Source organism: Carettochelys insculpta, chromosome 13, assembly GCF_033958435.1.
Source record: "Carettochelys insculpta isolate YL-2023 chromosome 13, ASM3395843v1, whole genome shotgun sequence".
Lineage (NCBI taxonomy): Eukaryota > Metazoa > Chordata > Testudines > Carettochelyidae > Carettochelys > Carettochelys insculpta.
Window position 1 is genome coordinate 15,158,242 of NC_134149.1, and position 20,951 is coordinate 15,179,192.

The 20,951-nt window shown below is 43.9% G+C and overlaps 1 protein-coding gene across 4 annotated transcripts in view; it reads left to right on the forward strand.

Annotated features, from left to right (window-relative positions):
• Positions 1–950: 950 nt before the first annotated feature.
• Positions 951–20,951, forward strand: part of XIAP (X-linked inhibitor of apoptosis) — a 35,838-nt gene continuing 15,837 nt past the window's right edge. The window contains exons 1-3 of one of the 4 annotated variants that reach the window (XM_075007430.1): positions 11,580–11,733; positions 12,279–12,324; positions 19,033–19,943. In XM_075007430.1, coding sequence (XP_074863531.1) covers positions 19,061–19,943 — 883 coding nt within the window. In that variant the 5' untranslated portion in view covers positions 11,580–11,733; positions 12,279–12,324; positions 19,033–19,060. Of the gene's footprint in view, positions 976–11,579; positions 11,734–12,278; positions 12,325–17,785; positions 18,019–19,032; positions 19,944–20,951 lie in introns of those variants that run through there. The other 3 variants (XM_075007429.1, XM_075007431.1, XM_075007428.1) reach the window with 3 other exon arrangements.

Here is a 20,951-nt window from a genome sequence, read left to right on the forward strand (position 1 = left end):
GCTCCACCCCCACCCTGGCCCCCTCCTAGACCAGCTTGGACTGGGATTACCTGGGGCAGTGGCAGCCACAGGCGATCACCTCCCTGTCCTTTAAGGAGATGTCATGGGCACCCTAGAACTCAAGAAATTAATCAAAGACCCTAGTTATGTGATAGGAAGCTTCACTTGCTTCCAAAATTAACAAAAATATTTCCATCTCAAAATCACTTACTCTTCCAAAAAATTTAACCAGGACTTTTAGATTTTTTTATGCCTTCTGCCATTTTTAGAAATTGACCTTCAGCTTTCTAGATATTTGAATAAAATTAAACACTGAAGAGAGTGAAAAACCTTGATTCTGGTAACAAGAATCACAGAGGTAGCCGTGTTAGTCTGTATCTTTGAAAATAAGAAGTCCTGTGGCACTTTATAGACTAACAAATATTTTGGAGCATAAGCTTTCATGGGCAAAGGCCTGCTTCATCAGATGCGTGAGTGTGGGGAGGTTCAGTGGAGTCCCTCTTTAAATACTCCTCTGAACCCCCCCAACCCCAGTCATGCATCCGATGAAGCGGGTCTTTGCCCATGAAAGCTTATGCTCCAAAGTATCTGTTAGTCTGTAAGATGCCGCAGGACTTCTTGTTGTTCTTGATTCTGGTAGAAAGCCACAGAATGCCATAATGAGTCACCTTCTGTGTTTCCCTCCTGTGTTCTATCTACGAATAGTGAAATAAGATAAATATTCTCTATTGCTTACAGTAAAAATACCCTCTCTGAGTGAGATGCTATGTAATATTTGGATAAGAGTAGGAAACTCTTTAGTTTAAACCTTTGCAGTACGTTTTCTCATTAAAATCTTTGCCTTACAGACAAAGATACATTACCCAAATCTCAGCTGCTAGGGACCAAGATTCCTGTTATCGTATATCATTCAACAAGGAAATAGATGAACAGTAGAAAATTGATGTTCTTGTGCAAGTTCATTTTATGAACACAGTACGTATTTATTCTTGATTTACTGAACTGATATTGCAGCATTTGTGGATGAAGGGGAATTATGCCAATAGTAATGGCACAGGAAAAAAAGGCCAGATCAGATTCCCTCTTTCTCCATGTACTGTTGTGGCAGTATACTACTTTGTCTCCAGTGAACAAAGATAAACGCCAGCAGGTTTTTTTGTTTTGTTTTGTTTTTCCCCCTTTCCTTATAGAGATACGCAGCAGAAAGACTTGAGTGCCTGAGAAAAAATATCCTCAGATAGGTTGAATTCTATACCCAGGGTCACAGGTCTGGGTTGAACAAGAGGTAGAAGAATTAATTAGTTTTGATTTCTTGTTACAAATGTTATTCCTTAAAGAAAAAGCCTTGGGGACTATGACTTGTTTCTGCTGGGTCATTGCACTAACTCACATTCATGCTTATATGAAGTGCAAATAGAGAAAGTTTCTTCATTTTCCCAACAAAAATTGGGAAAATATTTGGTCAATACTGTCTGTAAAGGTAAAATGTAGAGTGCGTAACATTGACAAGTACAAACTGTTGCCATGAAGCTGACCAGCTGAAAGAGACTATTCACTCTCTAGATTCCAAGACGATTCAGCTGAAGGAGAGTCAGGCAAATGACTGCCATACACTTTTTGTCATTCTTTTTATTTTCATACTTAACCTCTTTATCTCACCCTCGCTGCAGTGGCCCCAGAACTGGCAACACATCTCTATAACCTTGTAGTATAGTTATTTATGTAAAAAAAAAAAAAAAAAAAAAAAGAAAAAGCCCTAAATGTGAGTTATTCCTTTATCACCAAACCCAGATGGGGGCAGGAGCAGAGCTGAATTTCTGCCAGGGCTGAACTCCAAAACCTCTAGTTTTGGCAGCTTAGCCCCAGCACCTCTGGCTTTGTTGCTTCTGTTATTAATGTAAAAGACATTGCTTGATACCTGGCACCTCTTTCACTACAAATTAAGCGCTAGGCAGTGGGCTGGTTTCGAATCCTTCAGATGAAGGGACATGCACATATTCCGTGCATGGGAAGCCCTCCTGGACTTCTTTTGCCTAAGTATGTATTGGTAAACTCCAGACTCTTATATGGAGCCCTCACAACACCAAATAATACAAATGACAACAAGAATTACAGCAAAGCATGTTTTAGTTCTTGCGTTGTTGGGAAAAAACAGATTATTGCTATCTTGGTCAAGGGCCACCATCTTGGATGTGAAAAAGAACAGCCCAGCCTCCATTTTGGTGCCTCTTTTCCTCCAGGCTTTTGGCGCCAAAACAGGGACAAGGCAGGAACATGGAGTGCCATGTGATAGCTAATCTGTCTAGCAACCAGAGCAGATACGCGGGTGTAGCTGTTACTCAGTCAGGGCTCTGTTACTGGATGCAGCATTGTCAGGTCATTCCAGTGAGACAGAGAGACGCTCCCACACAGCGCCAGCCTGCTGAGAGGAATTAACACCAAAGGAATCCTGTATCTTACCTGCATGCACAAACCATATAGGTAGGGTCTGCTAACTGCACACAGGATGGCCGATGTGTAGAAGAGATCAAAAGCAGAAAACTGAAGAGATCTACATACCTGTTCCCGACGTTCCTGGTATCCAGTCCCTGATATCCCACATGTCCAGTTCCTGTGTCCTCCCCTATCACCCAGGATATGGTATGGTTTTTCTCCTACTCTTGGTCCTAGTGGAGGGTCAGGACTACTCTAACAACTGAGCCATTATTCTTATATTATAGGGAGTCCTAGTTTTATTTGTGTTATTAAATAAAAACATGGTTATTTTAACCTGGCTGACTGTGTTTTGACTACACCATACCAATGATAGATGTGGAGGGGGTAGAATTCTGCAGGCAGTCCATCTTCTGTGTAGCAAAATTATGATTTAAACTGTTTTGAGCCAACAACGTCAGTGGGACCAAATGACAGATTTGATAGGCTGGAATACCAGACTGATAATTGTTACCTTTCCTCAGTATTTTGCAGTTTTAAGACACAGTTAAACAAAGCTAAATTTATTTAAGCCTGCAAATTTCCACTAGGCCCCAGTCCACAGAACATAATTTAAAATGTAGTTTATCCCACTGCACAGAATTAGGTTTACGTTATGGCATATAACCCTGTTTTCTGGATAAATCTATCTGGTATACACTGACATAGCTTCAAGCAGTGATGTCAAGCATCCGAAGGCTGGATTCAGCCTGTGTGACGTGCTTAGGTTAGATTCTGAACATTTTGTTTTTGAGAGAGAGCTTCTCTTTCATCTTCAGCTATAACACTCCAAATACAAACCAAGTTCAAAGGTATGTCATACTGTCTGCTTGAGTCTGCCAGGAGCCTGAAACAATGTCTCAGGATGATGAGTTCCCTTGTCCCTTATTAAAGCTTTCAGAGTGTCAGGCCTAAAGCCTGATACATCAGTGTCAAATAGTAAAAGCTCCAGCAGATTTAACAAGGAAGAGGTAAAACCCCTGGGAGGCAGAATTAATAGAACCATTCAGCTCATGCCCAGGACATCAAATTAATTTAATCCTGGGATTCCCAAACTATGGGTAGGGAACCAAGCATGGGTCACCATTAGATTTTCTAATGATCTCCAGCTGGGTGGCTCCAACCTGTATGTTGCTCTTTACGGAGCCATTTGCAGTTCCCACTGCTCACTCCTCTGGCTTTGCCCTCCCACGCTAAAATGGAACTAAATGTAATTAGTTTAATGGCTGGCAGGAGGGATCTGGCCGTTAAACCAATTAAATTAAGTCCCATTTCAGCGTGGCAGGGCATGGAACTGCCCATGCTGCAGGTGGGGAAAGGGAGTATGAGGGCTGGGAGGAGCTGCATGGAGGAGGTGGCAGCCCATGGAGGAGCAGTGGGGGGCAGCATCAGCACTCATGAGGTGAGGGGGGCATTTAGAGGCTGCAGGAAGGTTTAAGCCTGTGGGCCAGGGGAACTGTTTGAGCCTGGGGGCAGGAATGGAGGGGGCAAATCAAGATTTATTAAAAAAAAAAAAGTTTCCAGGGGAGAACTTCTTGTCCACCCAGTTTTGAATTGTCTTGAGTTACAAAGTTTTACTGAATTGTCAAAATGGGTCACTCCCAAAAAGGTTGGGAACTGCTGCTTTAAACCTAAAGTCACTATTCAAGCAATACTCCAACTGACTTCAAAGGCTGCTTTTCTTAAATGATGGTGGCAGAATCAGGCCCCAAGACTTTTTCTGATACGTATTTATACTGTTATTCCTTTTGAAGCAAGTTACTAGTAAAAGTTCAAGGCTCTCCAAGTATAGCCGCCTGATCTTGCCTTATGTAATTAGTTATATAGTTTGCTACCCATAACATTTGTAACCAGTTTCAATATAGATTTAATACTGTAACTTATGTATATTCCCTACCCAAAAATAAGTAACTTTCATTGTTAAACTGGTTGCTTCTCTCTCTTCTTTTTCTTTTGTTTACTCTTCCTTGGGGATATTTTTTGGCTCTCCCATTCTCTTTGCAACAGAGCTTCTCATACTTATGCTAAAGATCCCTGTAGTGCCTGAAAATGCGGTGGGATTTGCCTGTTGAGTTAGTTACTAGTAGGATGATTGTGCTGTGAAAGTGGGGATTGGAGAGGGGATGCTGAACTGGGGTGTCATATGAAATTGACAGCTGAAGGTGCTGTTTAACCCAGCCACTGAGTCCAAGGGCACATAAGGGCCTCAGCTCGGCACTGCTGTGCAACCTGCCCACTGAAAGCTGTCAGCTTGTAAGCGTTGATTAACCAGTCTTCTTAGATGAGGGTGTCTCTCTCTCTCTCTCTCTCTCCAGGGTGGGAAGAACCGAATCTTGTGGACCCTGGGTTGGGCAGAATAGCTCCATTGGGAGGGAATTAGCAGAAGGGAACTGTGACGCTCCTTGGGGATGCTAGTAATGGAAGCAGCACACTAACAGAATTATTCACCTTTCCCCTCCCTGCCCACAAGCCCAAATAAATGAGCATACCCCAGAGCAATGGACAAATCTGGTAACAGTCCCACAAAACAGAGCGGCAAAAGAGGCTCATTTGGCGCAGCTTTTCCAGTGCCACCCCTAGTCCTGTGCTTCAGTGGGGCTGCACAGACACCAGAGATGCAGTTTGTAAAAGGGCTAGGTGCGATCCAGCCATGCTGGAGGAGACCACTGCCACTCCTGCTGAATGTTCCCCCTGCTTTCTTCCCCCAGCATCTGAGGAGGAGATGTTTTGTTCAACATACAACCCCACTACTGGACTAGGTGGTGGTTTTTTTTTTTTCCTGGAAAAAAAAAAAAAGGTGGTAGAAGTTAAGTCCCAAGCCACAACCTCAAGGCCCAATGCTGCCCCAGTGGCTTAACCCTGCCCCCTGTTCAGGGCCCTAAATTCCCCCCCTTGCAGGGTTCTAATGGCTTAACCAAACCCCCCCCCAGGGGTCCAAACTACCTCTCAGCAGCTTAGCTGCCCTGTGTGGAGTCCAAGCCACCTCCCATATAGCGCCCAAGCTGCTCCCCAGTGGGGCTCAGCAGCTTAACTGCCTGCCCTGGTGGGGCCCGAGCTGTCCCCTGCCTCTGGCCCACCCCAGCCTCCCTGGCCCCCTTTCCCACCCCTCAGCTCCTGCCCCCCTCGGGCCCCATATGTACCTGAGCAAAGCCGGGGCTGGCAGCAGTGCCCCGGCTGAGCAGCATGGTCCTGGTGCAGCCGAACAAAGGCTGTCAGGTAGGATGGGAAAGCAGGCTGCACCACGGCAAAGGCCTGACTCCACCCCTACCGGAGGCTGTGTAGCCAGCAGGGATCTGCAAATGGCTCCTTAAAGAGCCCTGTGTGGCTGGAGCTGCCCAGGTGCCTTTAAATAATGGCAGCAGAACGCTGTTCTGTGGTACTCTGGTAGAAAAAAACCCTGGGACTATGTCTGTCGAATATTGAACAGTGTGTAGTCGTTCTGGGATTTTCGGAAAATCAGAGTAATATATCTTTAAAGAGCCATTCATGAAAACATGAGGGTGCATTAAATGGCAGGGAAATTGTTTGTGACTAAACATACTTAATGCTTAACTTCAAACAGCAGCAGATTAGATTACCTCTGATCTATTCTACTGATTACTTAGAAGCAATTGTTCCCTTAATGTTTTATGCCAGTTTTGAACCTGAAAGCTAATTTTTCAGTTATATTCCCAGCTGATTCAGATAAGCCCAAAATCCTTAGAGTTCAGTTGACCACCTTATTTGGGATCAGAAATTAATTTTCCCCTGAGTCACTTTGACAAAGAGCTTGGGTTGTGGGTTTGTTGTTCTTTCTCCTTCCTCTGCAGTATGAGACATGGGTTACTTACAGATTTAAACTCAAGTAAATTATGATTCTTTAAATCATAAGCTGATGACTTCAGTAACTCAGCCAGAAGTATGGGTCTGATACAGGAGAGGGGAGGTGTGGTTCTGTGGCTACACTGTTCTGGAGATCAAAAAATTGATATTCAAACTGAGGCTTGCCAGCCACAAATGGCTCTTTAATGCATCTCCAGTGGCTCTTTGCAGCAAATGATATGAAAATGCTGTTACTCAGTTATTAACTACCCTACATTCATAACCAATTAGGATGTTTTTACTATGTTGTTAACCGGCTGGAGTCAATAAAATAAGTCAGTCGTTTTCTTAGAAGAATGATTGATAGGTTTACTCCATCATACCATTTAAATATAAATATATAGTACTATAACCGAAGAAACCAAGAATTTGCTCTACTGTGGTTCTTTTGGGTAATTTAGCTAATTTGACTCCTGAACCACTGAGATCTGAGTAACACTGGATTAGATTATCGTGATGATCCTTTCTCGCCTTAAAACTCTAGGAGCCTAAATCAGGGGTGAGTAATAATTTTCACACAGGGGCCACTCCACAAATATTTGCACAAGTTGTGGGCCAGCTCATCCCCCTCCGCCCACAAACAGAAGCGCCTTGGGCAGAAGGTTTGGGACTGGGGCTACAGAGAGAGACAAAGAGAGAGTGTGAGTGTGGAAAGAAACACTTTGTGAGACAGACTTTGTAACAGTGTGTGCTGCAGTGTAGATGTGACAGTGACTATATGGAACAGACTGGGTATGGTGACAGTGACAGAGTGTTTGTGCAGGCTGCTGCTGGGTAAGTTTCTAAGAGCAGCCACTTTCTGTCTCTTTAAGATTCCAAACCAACCACAGCAACGCACAACTAACGGACAGCCAAATGACAAAGTTTTTGTGTGTGCAGCTTATATACTTAGAAAGTCAACGTGATTTAGGAATGTTTAGCAGACTGATCTGTACTCTACTTTAAGGATAGTTTGATAATGTGTATTTGGTAAATGGAAGGAATATAAAACAAAGTGGGAGAGGCAATGGCATGTCAAACTATATTATAATGTTTAGTCATTAGCTACTGGCATGTGCAAGGTGCCTTATCTAAGCTGAGAACAGCCACTGCTGGCAGCATATTAAAGATCTAAAGGCAACACATTTTCATGTACCTTTTGGGGTTGAAGCTTTATAACCAGTTTGTATCTGGTATGTGAAATAAGGGTTTTTCTTCTCTGAATGCCTTGAAATTAATTTGAAAAGTGAGGTTTGGTAATTAAATTTATTTACATTTTAAAATTCTTAGCATTAAAAATATTGGTGAATGTCATGAGGAAATTTATTATTTATAATACAGTAGCATCTGGAGGCTCCAACCAAGATTGTACAGCACCTGGCATAAATGGGTACCAAACACATAGGCTTTGTCTACGGTTGAACTGGGAGGTGTGATTCCCAGCTTGTGGATTTACCTGCACTAGCTCTGCTCAAACTAGTGCACTACAAATAATTGTAGTTGGGGTAGTTCTTGGAAGCAGCTCAGGCTGGCCATCTGTATACATACCATCCTGGCCCATGGGTACCTACTGAAACAGCTAGCCAGCTATACTGTTCTGGCTATGCTGCTGTTTTTAGTATGTAACCTTAAGCAGTACTAGCATTAATACATCTGTGTGAACTGACAATCACATCTCCCAGCTGAAATGTAGACTTAGCCATAATGAGAGACTCCCCACATTGCAGAGCTTTCAGTCTAAGGCCTTGAGCCTAAAATTCTTAAAAGCGTTATGTTTACACTAGAACTCCTTTTCACTCTGCCCAGCTGTTGGGGACACAAAAGTCATGCATGCTGTGGTGGGAAGGGCAAGGGATCAGGAGCTGTGAATGACTGGGGACAAACACTCCACGACCCATGCTCTGGAGGGCTTCTTGAGGCCTAGGGCAGCCTGGGAAAGGGCACCTGCCATGGGCAGCAGGGGTACCCCCTCGTACTCACCGGGGAGTGGAGACACATGGCTCCAGGTTACTCTGCTCCCCTGGCTTCCAGCCACATCACTTGGAGGAAGAGATTGAACTGCCTCCCACACTCACTAGTGGTGGGAAACATAGCAGTGCAGTTGGGAGTCAGGGAGTGGAGCAGACTGACCTCTGCTGCTGGCCCCAGCAGCCCAGCTAGTCCCATGGGCTGTGTTGCTTGGGGGAGGGAGTTTGGAGGAAGGGATGGAGTGGGGTTAGGGCAGGGTGGGAAGAGGCAGGCCCACTCCCAGGCTAGGGGTGACACAAAGAGGAATCGTGTATGAGGGGGAAGTCCTGTGGCCAATCCACCCCCTATCCCTTCCCAACAGTTGTCACTAGATGAGGTCTCAGTCAGAATCTTTGGGGAGTTCAGCTGCAAGGCTCTGGGAAGTCTCTGCTGAACCTGGGGCAAACTGAGAATTTTCAGAGGATTGTAATAACTTGATCAAATGTAACAGAGAGGAAGCCGTGCTAGTCTATACACTATATCAAAACAAAAAGCAGTCAAGTAGCACTTTAAAGACTAGCAAAATAATTTATTAGGTGAGCTTTCGTGGGACAGACCCACTTCTTCAGACCATAGCCAGACCAGAACAGACTCAATATTTAAGGCAAAGGAACCAAAAACAGTAAGCAAGGAGGACAAATCAGAAAAAGATAATCAAGGTGAGCAAATCAGAGAGTGGGGGGGGCAGGGTCAAGAATTAGATTAAGCCAAGTATGCAGATGAGCCCCTACAGTGACTCAGAAAGTTCCTGTCCTGGTTTAAACCATGTGTTAATGTGCCGAATATTGAATATTGCTTTTGGTTCTCTGTGCCTTAAATATTGAGTCTGTTCTGGTCTGGCTATGGTCTGAAGAAGTGGGTCTGTCCCACAAAAGCTCACCTAATAAACTAAAGTGCTACTTGACTGCTTTTTGTTTTGATCAAATGTGGGTGAATTTTCACCAGGATAGGAAAAGGTATATCCCCCACACAAAGTCAATTGCCTTGCCAAACTTCAAGTTTCCACATCAGAAATTGAAGGGCCCTTGAGCTTCCCAAACAAAGTTTTGTCAGCTTTTTTTTAATAGTCTCATTTTCAGAGAATGCCAATTCAGCTTGAGATATACAACCAGCTGTAAAAATGTCAGGCCTAATGGTTAAAACTCGGCAAAGTTCATAAGCAACTGAAAACAGGGGAGAGGATGGAATTAGGGGTGCTGCTGTACCTCCTGGTCTGAAACCATTTCCATCAGTTTGGTCAAATGGGTTTCAGCACCTACCCTATAAAAATTGTTCCAGCTCCATGAGAAAACAGGTTCTTATACCATAATAATAGATGGTGCTACCATCTCTGCCTACAATAATCACAGAATCATGTATCAAAACAAAAAGCAGTCAAGTAGCACTTTAAAGACTAGCAAAAGAGTTTATTAGGTGAGCTTTCGTGTATGAAAGACAAGGGAAATTGTTAGTAATACAGTCAAAACTGCACTAAGAACCACCTGAAACAGACAGTGACCACTTAGGAGGTGTTTCCAGAATAGTTTTATCTGACTTTGTATTAAAGAGCATCTTCTACTAGTGCACTGTCTTTTGCAGAATCCTTACATGGCAAGTTTAGATAGATATATGAATTTCAAAATAAATACACAATATAACACTTTGCACTATTACAGCAGTTTTCATTTAAAGGATCCTGAGACAATAGTCTGTCAAAAATGGTAACTACAGGCCCTACACCCAAACCATTACTCGTGTATGAGTATTCAAAGGACGATGACATGCGTTACTATTAGTTATAGTTTGGAGGATCAGACATACCCTAATTTTTTACCATACAAACCAACTTTATTTAGGAGAGCAGTTTGTGCACTGCCTTTATCCCCAGATGCTTCACATAATATAATACAGAGGATGCAACACTATATATATATTTAATATATATATATATATATATATATATATAATTTAATTTTTTTATTAAAAAAACACGTGCAGGGAGAAAATGAGGCCAGAGATATTTTCAAGTGAGATTTGAAAATAGGAGCTGTGGAAAAAGGCTGTTTCTGATGGCAGAGGCTACGGAGAAAGTTCTTGTCCCAACAGTGCAAAGGGTCTGCGAGGGGTAAAGTACTAGATCAGAGGTGGGCATCACAATTTCTCAGCTCCTATTGGCTGGTTTCTGGCAAATAAGAGCTAAGAGATTTAGCTGGGAATAGTTGTAGTGCAGCAAAATTTCTCCACCCCACTAGTCAGTTTCCAGCCAATAAAAGCTGTAAGATTTTGCTGGGGGTGGGCGCTGCACATGTAACCAGCCAGTGGCAACTGAGGGATTTTGCTGTGGGCGGAGGGGGGGCAGTGTATGAAAATAGCCAATGGAAGCTGAGTTCTTGCTGGGGGCAGGAGCAGTGCAGCACAATTTCTCAGCTTCCATTGGTGGGGCAGTCCCCAAAGGCCCCTTCTGCCCTCCTCTGGCCCAGAGAGCCATATGGAATAGCCAGTCAGCTGCAGGTAGGGGAAGGTTGGCAGGCAGAAGAGTACCTCCTGGCCAGAGTCTGCCTCTGGCACTGCACCCCAATTCCCTCCCAGACTCTGCACCTGCTGCTGCACCACTCCCCCAGGCAAGAATCCTCTTCTGATCCCCTATCTGCTCCTGGACCCTGCATCCCAATCACTGCCCCAGGTCTCCACCCAAACCCCACCCGCCAGCCCTCGGTCACAACCCTCTCTCAGACCCTGCACATGATAGCACATACCTCTCTCAGGTCAGAATCCTCTCCTGTACCCCCACCCCTTTCTCAGACCCTGCTGCCTAGCAACCTGCCCCAGGTCACAACCTCAACTTCACCCCTTTCAAATACCACACTGTATCCTGCACCCCAATCTTCTACCTAAAACTTCCTTCTGCACCCAACCCCCCCTCCCAGACCCTATGCTCCTGCCATAGAAAAGCTCATCCCTTGAGTGCTCACTAAATCTTGGAGTGGACCTCCCACCAACTATTACTGCCCAGTTCTGCTGTAGCATCTTCTCAGCTGGACACAGGGACTTTTAGGGAGGGATCCCAGCTACTGCACCAATAATGCAACTCCTTAGCCCTCCCGATAACAACAACAATAATGAAAAAACCCAGCAGCTTACATTAGTTTATTTTTGCAACTGGCAAATCCCCAAGGCCCTAAAAACCAGCCAGGCCCGTGAAATGCCCGCCAGGTGGTAACCCTCACAGCTGTGCACAGAGCCGGGCCCAGGCAGCGCCCCCCCACCCCCGCCCCCGCCCCTCCGCTCCAGAGCAGCGCACTCCGCCTGCCGCCGCTAGGGGTCACCCCACGCCAGCGGGCTCAGGGACTGCGCGTCAGCCCCCGTCCGCCGGCGGGCAGGAGGCTGCGAGCGCCATCTTCTCGCGAGCGGCGTGCGACGGCGGGAGCCCGTGCGGTGAGTCTCACCGGGGCAGAGGCCGCCCGCTCACCCCGAGGGTAGAGCACGAGGCAGCTTGGCCAGCTGCCCGGACGGGGGCAGGCTGCAGGGCAGGCGGGGGAGAGGGGTCTCTGGACTTTCACTACGGGGGGTGAGACGCTGCTCCCCTTCTCCCCTCGTCGGTGCCTGGGGCGGGGCGTCGCGTGGCGTCGCTCTCTGCCCCCACTAGTCAGTGCCATGGGGTGAGCACAATGGGCCTGGGAGACGCCCTGGGCCGGGGAGCGGACGTGGGTTTATTTCTCCCCTATCGCGGAGCCACCTCGGATCCCCCCACCTCAGCTGGGCACGCCCGGGGAGGGGGGGTACAGACTGTGATCGCCGCCCCCTCCGCCGCAGTAGGCCACTTCTGGGGGGAGGGGCACGGCCTGTGGTCCCCGCCCCCTCCTGCGCAGCCGCGCGCGCGCGCGCAAAGGAACGTGATCCCCGCTCCCTCCTCTTCAGCAGGGCACTTCCGGGGAGAGGGACACGGGCTGTGATCGCTGTCCCCCTCTGCTCCTCCGCAGGGGGAAGCTTTGTGTTGCAGCGCCCTTCCCTGGTGATTACAGAGGGGTAAGACTGTTAATCGTGGCTTTCGTTCTGCAGCTGGCTCCTAAGTAACAGTGTCAGCTTTGTCACTTATTTTCATAAGGCAGTAATGAAAATATGTGAATAAGCCACGTTCTTATTCAGATTTTCAGGTTTTAATAGTTTTTTTGTCTGTATAGAAACACTGGTTTTATGGCCAAGAGGACCCCAAAGAGAAGGGTTTTTATAAATGCTTTTTAGCAAGATAACATTATAGTCACCTGTACAACTTAAATTTTTATTTCCTATGGTAGCTAGAATCTCAGGTTTTTCAAGTTCGTCTAAATGTACCTCTTCACCAATGGATAACTTAAATCTGTCTCTGTTGACCTTCATCTACAGTAGATTTCTATGCTTGTAAAAGAAGGTACAAAGGTTTTACCAGCTAATGGGACCTGAGAGTGCCTGGTTCCTTAGTTAACAAATAGGGGAAAAAGATCTTCAGCATTTGAATACTACATTTCAGAAAGCTGAATTTTTCTCATCTTACTAGAGAGCTAATAGCCAAAATAGAGTTTTTATTTCTTTTTATAGATGATTAGATTATGTGCTGTTAGAGCAGATAAAATAATCTAAGAAATCTTGTGGGAAAGTATCAAAAAGAGAATCTTCCCCTTCTCCCACCATAGCACAAGACCTTAGAAATTAATCAGAATTTTTGTTTCATTGTTTTACTCTGATTTGGTTAGCCCTTCAAAATTCCTGCAAATAAGTGAAATCTTTCTTTCATTGATTTGGAACCAAAACCAAGACACTGATTTCATAGTAAAAAGGAAAACAAAAAACAAACAAAAAACAAAAGCTAAAACATTTCAAGACTAGCTCTTGGAATGCCCCTGCCATTCTTACAGGAATAAATTTTACTGTTAATGTATATAATTTGTATGAACTTTATTGGGTCGTCTTAGAAAGAGATGGAAACGTGGCCTTCCTTGTCCAAATTAAAGTACATACATATAGGTCTTTAGCTTCTCTGCTTGTTCCTGTGCAAATAAAGTAATTATTGTTCTTTGTTTTTGTTTTTTTTTCCCCCCTTCAGGTCTCTTGCAAACTTAGTCCCTTATCAATTCAAAATGTCAAATAGATTATTCTCCCTGTTGCCTCATTAAAGGCAGTGAAAATATTTATTATAAGCTGGGTTTTGATTTTCCTGTACAATGTTAGCATTTTCAGGGCCTGCTAATTTATGTCTTTGTGCTGTGCTTGCAAATGTAAAAGGCTTTTCTTTATCTAATGATTCCTACTTGCTGCTTATAGCTATTATATGCATCGCTGGTATTTTTGTTTAGTGTTGCTCATGGAACAACAACTGCATCTGAGATAGGAAAAAATACACACCGATTGTCAGCCAAATTGGTGAACAAAGAAACACGCCAGCACCTAGTCAGGAACTCCAGAGCAGGTGTGGCCAAGACATGGCCCGCAGGCTAAAATCCAGCCCATGGAGCTTTTTCATCTGGCCTGCAGAGCCAGCAGCAGTGTTATTTTGAAAGCAACCTGTGGGGTGCAGGGTCAGCACATGTGGTTCTCTTTAAAGGAGCCATTTGTGGCTCTGGGCGCTCTCGCTTGACTCCTCCTCTGCGCTGAAATAATGGGACTCAATTTAATTGGTTTAATGGCTGCCATGAGGGATCCTGCTCTTAAACCAATTAAATTGAGTCCCATTATTTAAGTGCAGTGGGGAAGGGAGTAGGAGGGCTGGGGGGAACTTGGGAGAAGGGACTAGAAGGGCTGGGGGGAAACTGTGTAGCTGTGCTGAGGAGGAGGAGGAGGAGGAGGTGTTAGCAGCAGCCAGGCAAAGGAGCAGCAGTGGCAATGCACAGAGCTCCTGTGTAAGGTTGGGGCTGAGAAGGGGTTAAGCCTGGGGGTGGGGGAGGCTGTTTGGGGCTGAGAAGGGGTTAAGCCTGGGGGCGGGGGAGGCGCCTTCTAGTAAACGAGGCAAATTGACACTTGTCCCCATGCAAATAATAGAGTTTGTGGGGGGCTCTCCTAGACTTGGAGCTTGCCAGGGCCTCACTGCCATAGAGCAGGTTTCGGGCTATGGCCAGTATTATAAATGACTTGATCATTTTCCTCACAACAACAGCCAGGTGTTACGTGAAGCTCCTGGGACACATGGCAGCACGTACATTCATGGTGCAATACACCAGACTCCGACTATGTCCTCTTCAGTTGTGGCTGGTTTTGGTCTATCACCCTGTGATGGACAATGTAGATGATAATGACATTGCCACAGCGTGTACTGCAGACCCTGCATTGGTAGATGGACACTCAGACAGTATGTGCAGGGGGTACCCTTCAGGCCTCCCTAGCCTTTCCCGTCTGTGGTAACTGATGCGTCAGATGTAAGTTAGGGGGCACATTTGTGGGAGTGCCGAACTCAGCCTCTCTGGGGTACATCAGACTTTCAGCTTTATATTGGTGTGAGACAGCTCAGGGCGAGCAGGTTGGCATCCAAGGTGTATGAGGACAACCTAGTGGGGCATTGCGTATTAGTGAGTACAGACCACACATGAGCAATGTATTATAGCAACAGATGGGGGTGCAAGGTCCTCTCCCTTATGTCTAATCAGGCTCTGGGAGTTTTGCATTCAGCACCAAATATTCTTGCAGGCCCATTACTTACCCAGGATCCCCATAGCAGACCACCTCAGCAGGTCCTTCATGAATCATGAGTGGTCCATTTACCTGGAAGTGCTGCAATCAGTTTTTCAAATTTGGGGTTATCCCCAGGTGGGCTTATTTGCCATGTACCTCAATACGAAGTGTCAAATGTTTTATTACCAGAACTGGAGTCTGGGGTCCTGGGTGGATACATTCAGCGTATCCTGGGCAGGTCTCCTGTGGTATGTGTTTCTGCCAGTTCCCGTCATCCACAGAGTCGTACGCAAAGTTTGAGCGGACCAGGCCTTGATACTCCTGGTGGCACTGGCATGGGCCCGGCAGCACTGGTACTTGGTTCTGTTCGACCTGTCCATGAGCAGCTCAGTAACGCTCCCCTTATGCCTGGACCTGTTGACACAAAAATTAGTAGTATTGTATTAATTGTGCTAGGAATCAATTTGTAATCTGTTCTAAAGTTCCTTTATGGTTCCACTTACTTGTTTCTAGATCCTTCACTGGGGCAGGGGAGAGAGAAGGAATACTGAAAATTTAGTTGTTAAAAATATGTATTCAGTTTTTAATGAGAGAGAGAGAGAAAAATACTCCAAATGAAAATTGCATTCTGGGAATCTTTATGATGCCCCCTTTAGGCTGAAAACACCTGACTTTAGACTCGAGGGTGAAAAAATAAAAATCCTTCTGACCAGAACGAAGCATAGAATCCATCAGGATAGTTCTTCTAAACAGAGTCTTTCTGTGACTTTGAGCAAGTTAGTTGATTTCCTTGTACCCCAGTAAATTCAGCCTGAAAAATAAATCAGGTTGAGTAGAGCTCAGTTTTCCTGGTGAAGTAAATTACAGAAAAGTCAGAATGCTATGTCAGAACCTACTCTTTGTACAAATACAGCAAATGACTTGCTGTCCTCTTTGTTTGACAACACAAAGGAACAAATGCTCCAGATAAAATACAGCTTTTCAAACAGCCACTGACCTTTGGGGGAGGAAAATTTTGACAACACTTTTGTTTTTAAAAAGTCCTTACTATGCCATTTTATTAAGCCTTTTAATTACCATTTCAGTTATTTGACTAAACAGTGTCCTGCTTCATCTAGCTACAGCTTTGCTGTTGCAACATGAACTTCAGCTCAGTGACATAAATGACTACATAGACAATCTGTATGTCTGCTGGGATGGAATGTTCTATTTGTTAACTCACTACAGGCACTCACGTTTCAAGATCATGTGCACCTTAAGCAACAACATTGCTCTTGCAGTTAAGTTGTTGAGCGCTAGGTTTAATACTCCCCTGCTTCAGAAGTGTGAAGTTAGTTATACAATTATCCAGGTGACATAAGTAGTACGTGTTTTTTTTACCCTGGTGCTTGTCACAGGGAAGAGGAAAAGAAATAAAAATAACTTCTTCTCTATACTCATCTGTCCTGGACATGTGACTATTTCCAGTCTTAACTATAATGAAAATTATTTGTAACAATAACTGGGTTTCATTGCTTGATTTTGTGTGCTTCAAAGAGGCACTGTGATATTGCATTCTTAAACTATTAAACAATATCTGTTGCTACTTTTAAAGCATATTTTAATCTTATTTTGTATGAATAACCAGAGTTCACAGTCCTGCAGTTTAAATAATTTCTTCTTCTTTATACTCTAACATATCCTGGCATGATCCTCTGTTGGGTTCTTGTATTCTGTCACCTTGATATGAGTGAAATGTAGTAAAGTTGGCTCTGGAAATGGCTACATTAGTGTAAAAGGGGGCAGTAACTTCTGATTAATACTTAATGATACTTTAGAAACAGGATTAATCATGACTGTGCTCCTGGAAATGTTTCATGATACTAGTTTGTTCAGTGCATATAAAAGAAGATATTGTGTGCTCAGAAACATTGAAAACTGCTTTAGATAGCATGTAGGTATAGACTAATAGAAATTAAAGGTATTTGATTACAGTGAATTTTAATAAAGATGTGATTTACTACCTATCACTGTGGTATCTGACCACCTAGATGGAATGTGAAGTAAGGATCCATGGATAGTATAAAGGACTTAATGAGGCCTGTGAAATTTGGAATCCAAGCCCCACTACTTCGACTGGGGAGGAGACACAACCCACTTCCCCAACCAGGAAAAAAATAAAAAGGAATCTTTACAAGAAAACTATCAGTGTGTTCTTCTCTCCATTGGAGTCCTCTCCAGAAATGTTTCCATAGAAAGTGGTGGTTCCCTTCTCCAGTGTAGTTAATAAATATAGTGGATTTGAATCATGTAACTTCTAGTGCTGGCTCCTTCCTTTCAGTGGATCTTTAGAGTGTAAACAGGGCATTATTTCTTTCACTTTTCTGATATGCCTGCTCTTAGCAGAGTCGGAGCTTTTATTTTAGAACCACTTAATACAAAGATAGCCCTTACTGGGGGAGACTGTTTAATTTTTCTCCCTGGAAAAAGAGATGGTTGTACAAGAAGTGATATTACTTAAATTTATATACAGTAGGGTCTCAACACTCGTGAGGGTTCCGTGTTGAGAACCCTTGCAAATGTTGAATTTTGCAAATATGGCAGCCTGCCCTGGGGGAAGCGGCAGCTGCTGGCACTCCGTGCCAGGGGTTCTGGGGGACGCGGCAGCTGCCAGCGCTCATGAATAATTGAATTTGCAAACATTAAGTTTGCGAATCTGGAGACCCTACTGTAATTAAATTAGTTGGTTCGTACTATAAAATAGCAAATCAGTTTAGCAATAAGGATAAGAAAGAAACACTTTTTGACTGTGCTGTTCAACTGGGAGGTCATGAAAGGCTGTCTAATGGAATGTACTCTACCATTTCAGGGCTATGATATCCTCCATGGTCCAGTAGGTGCCTGAACATGGATGGGAAGGTGCTTGACTTCCCCTCTGTTCTATTTAGTTGAGAGCACTTCCTTCCATACATCTGCAACTCCTATCCAGGTTTGGACTCTGGAGCAGAGGAACCAGTGAGGCCTTAGAACTGACTTTGCAGAACCTTGGAATTGCACTTTCCTCATCTTTATTCTGAGCCAGTGGCAGACATGGAGAAAATGGTACATTAAGACGACGCCTGACTCAGCCCAGTAGTAATCCTTGGCCCCATACCTTTGTTGATCAGCTTCCCACAAAATGGCTGAAAAAAAATCTTGCTGTGACCTAAACCCTATGGTGATCATGAGATTTCAGCCGTTTTGTATGAGGCAGTCTAGAAAAAGGGTTTTAGACCACTATAAAAGGAATATGTATGAAAATTTTACAACTTGTCAGGAAGCCACCAGTATCCTCTGAGTAAATATCTACCTTTTTAATTTACTGTGTCCCATTTCACCTTTCATTTAAATAAAACAAGATGCCTATATTTATAAATGATATTTTGAGTATGTGATCTCTAGATCCAGGGTGACCAACATTTTCAGCTGACGATGTGCTGACCTATTCCAGGTCCCGTGGGTACACGTGGGGTTTGATACAGAGGGGGGTGTGGATGGCCCGGGACCAACCACCCCACCGCTATAGCAGCCTTATATAGTGTAGCAGCAATATGTGATCAGTGTATCTACTTTAAAACCTGGGCTTCCACAGTATTATGAGTACCAGGAACAATAACACTCCAATTGTGAACGCCACAATGCCTTGTGGCTGTTCTAAGTCCCAATAATTCTCTATACAGCCCCAGCTAGTCCAGCTAGTGGTATTTACTGATAGTGACTGATTCCCTGCTCTGGGGCCACCAGGCTCATGGTCCAGCAACATCCATCCAGACAAGAGAGTATTGGGTTTCAGCAACCTGTACTGTTTGTTCTGATGACAATTAAGCATAATCTGTAATGTGTGTGTTACTAGAAAACTTATATGATGTGACTTCTTGTCTGGCAACATATAATTTCTTTCTGAATGTTCCTGTGCTTGAAAATGCCAACAGAGAAAGAAGTCTGTCTTCCTTACTACTTAATAGAATGAATATTTGGAGCCCACTACTTCCCACAGTTTGCATAGTGGTTGCATAAAGAGTGTTTTGAATCTGTTTTTTGCTTTGTCTATGAAATTGAAGTACATATTTTGTTTAGGAAATCTGAGAGCCCCACTCTTGAAGAAATGACGTTTAACTATCCAGGAAACTCTGAAGCTTGTGCTACTCTGGACTGTGACCGTGACCAAGAGATGGATGAAGAGTACTCTAGACTGAAGACTTTTGCCAATTTTCCAAATTGTTGTCCTATTTCAGCCTCAACACTAGCACGAGCTGGCTTCTTTTACACAGGAGAGGGAGACAGAGTAAAGTGCTTCAGCTGTCATGCAACTACTGAAGGGTGGGAGCATGGAGACTCAGCAGTTGGAAGACATAGAAGAATTTCCCCAAACTGCAAATTTATTACTCGATATAATTTTTTAAATAAAGAGATGCATCCTGTTCTCCAGAATGGTCAATGCAGAATTGAAAATTGTTCTGGAAATTCAACCCTCCAGTGCTCTTTTGATAGATCATCTGATCTCAGTACAGATTACCTTTTGAGAACTAGGCAAGTTGTAGACATGTCAGATAGCGTGTACCCCAAGAACCCTGATATGTGTGCTGAAGAAGCTAGGTTAAGGTCTTTTCACAACTGGCCAACTTATGCTCCATTAACACCAAAGGAGTTAGCCAGTGCTGGACTGTATTATACCGGTATTGAAGATCAAGTGGAGTGCTTTTGTTGTGGGGGAAGACTGAAAAACTGGGAACCTTCTGATCGAGCTTGGTCAGAACATAGGAGGCATTTTCCCAGGTGCTTTTTTGTCCTGGGGTGTGAAGTTGGAAATATCAGAAGTGTCTTAAACGAATCAAACTCTGCTGAGGTTGGCAGGAATGTCTTAAATGATGCAGATCGCCCAAGAAATCCATCTATGGCAGAATATGAAGCACGGCTCAAGACATTTGTGACTTGGAGATACTCAGTTGCTAAAGAGCAACTTGCTGAAGCTGGCTTCTATAGTATAGGTAAGCTAGATGGGTTTTCTCAATTTGTGCATGATACGATTAATTTAATACTGAAGGACTTGTCGAAACAAATATTTTACTTGAGGTTTTACATTTGTTCAATACCTAGTGTCTTCAAATATTTTCTAATTCTGTGTTCACTTAAGTAAAATTAGTTGACTAATACACTATAGCTACGTCTACACTTCATTCCACTTTCTGTTTGTTTCAGGAAAAAAAGTTCTTTCAAAAATGGGGTTTGTTTTTGAAGGAATCCCATATACACAGCTGTTTTTGCTTCTGGAAAAGCCTTTTCTGGAAGTGTGATCGCATGACAATATGCAAATAAGGCATGAGATATGTGAATTTGCACTTCATTTGCATTTTTAATCTCACTTATTTGCATTCCACTTCCGAAAACGGAATTCAGTCTAGCCACAGCCTATACACTCCTGCTTTATTATTTTAAAATGTCATGCAAAACATCAAACATTCTTTTTGAATGATCACTTCTGAAATGTCCAATCATTCTCCTTTGTAGCAGCCACATGTTAAAGAATGGGAACATGATAATGGTGACCTTTTTGTCTTTGAGGCCCATTTTGGGATGGATCAGGATGGATTGATTTAAATCGTATAATAAAAAAAAATCTAAGACTGTGCTTAGAGTACACTTAATCTTGGAGTAAGACCCACTGAACTCAGTGACACTTGTGTTTTTTGAGAAAACAGGTTTAGAATGGGGTTCCCTTGGCAAATGCTGAAATAAATTAGGGACTAGACTTCTGGCATCACCATTATGGTCTGTGGCCATTATATTCCAAAATCAGCAGCATGTCTTATGTAACACACTCATCTCTCGCTATACGAGCACAACTGGTTCCCAACTTCTGCTTGTAAGGGAAAACTCGTAAGAGGGGTGCTAAATTCCCATTAAAATACATGTAAAAGTCTCTGATTCGTTCCATGTGCTCGTAATTTGGCAAAGGAGTGGCAGTATGTGTTGCTGCTTTTGAAAGGTAAGTGAAC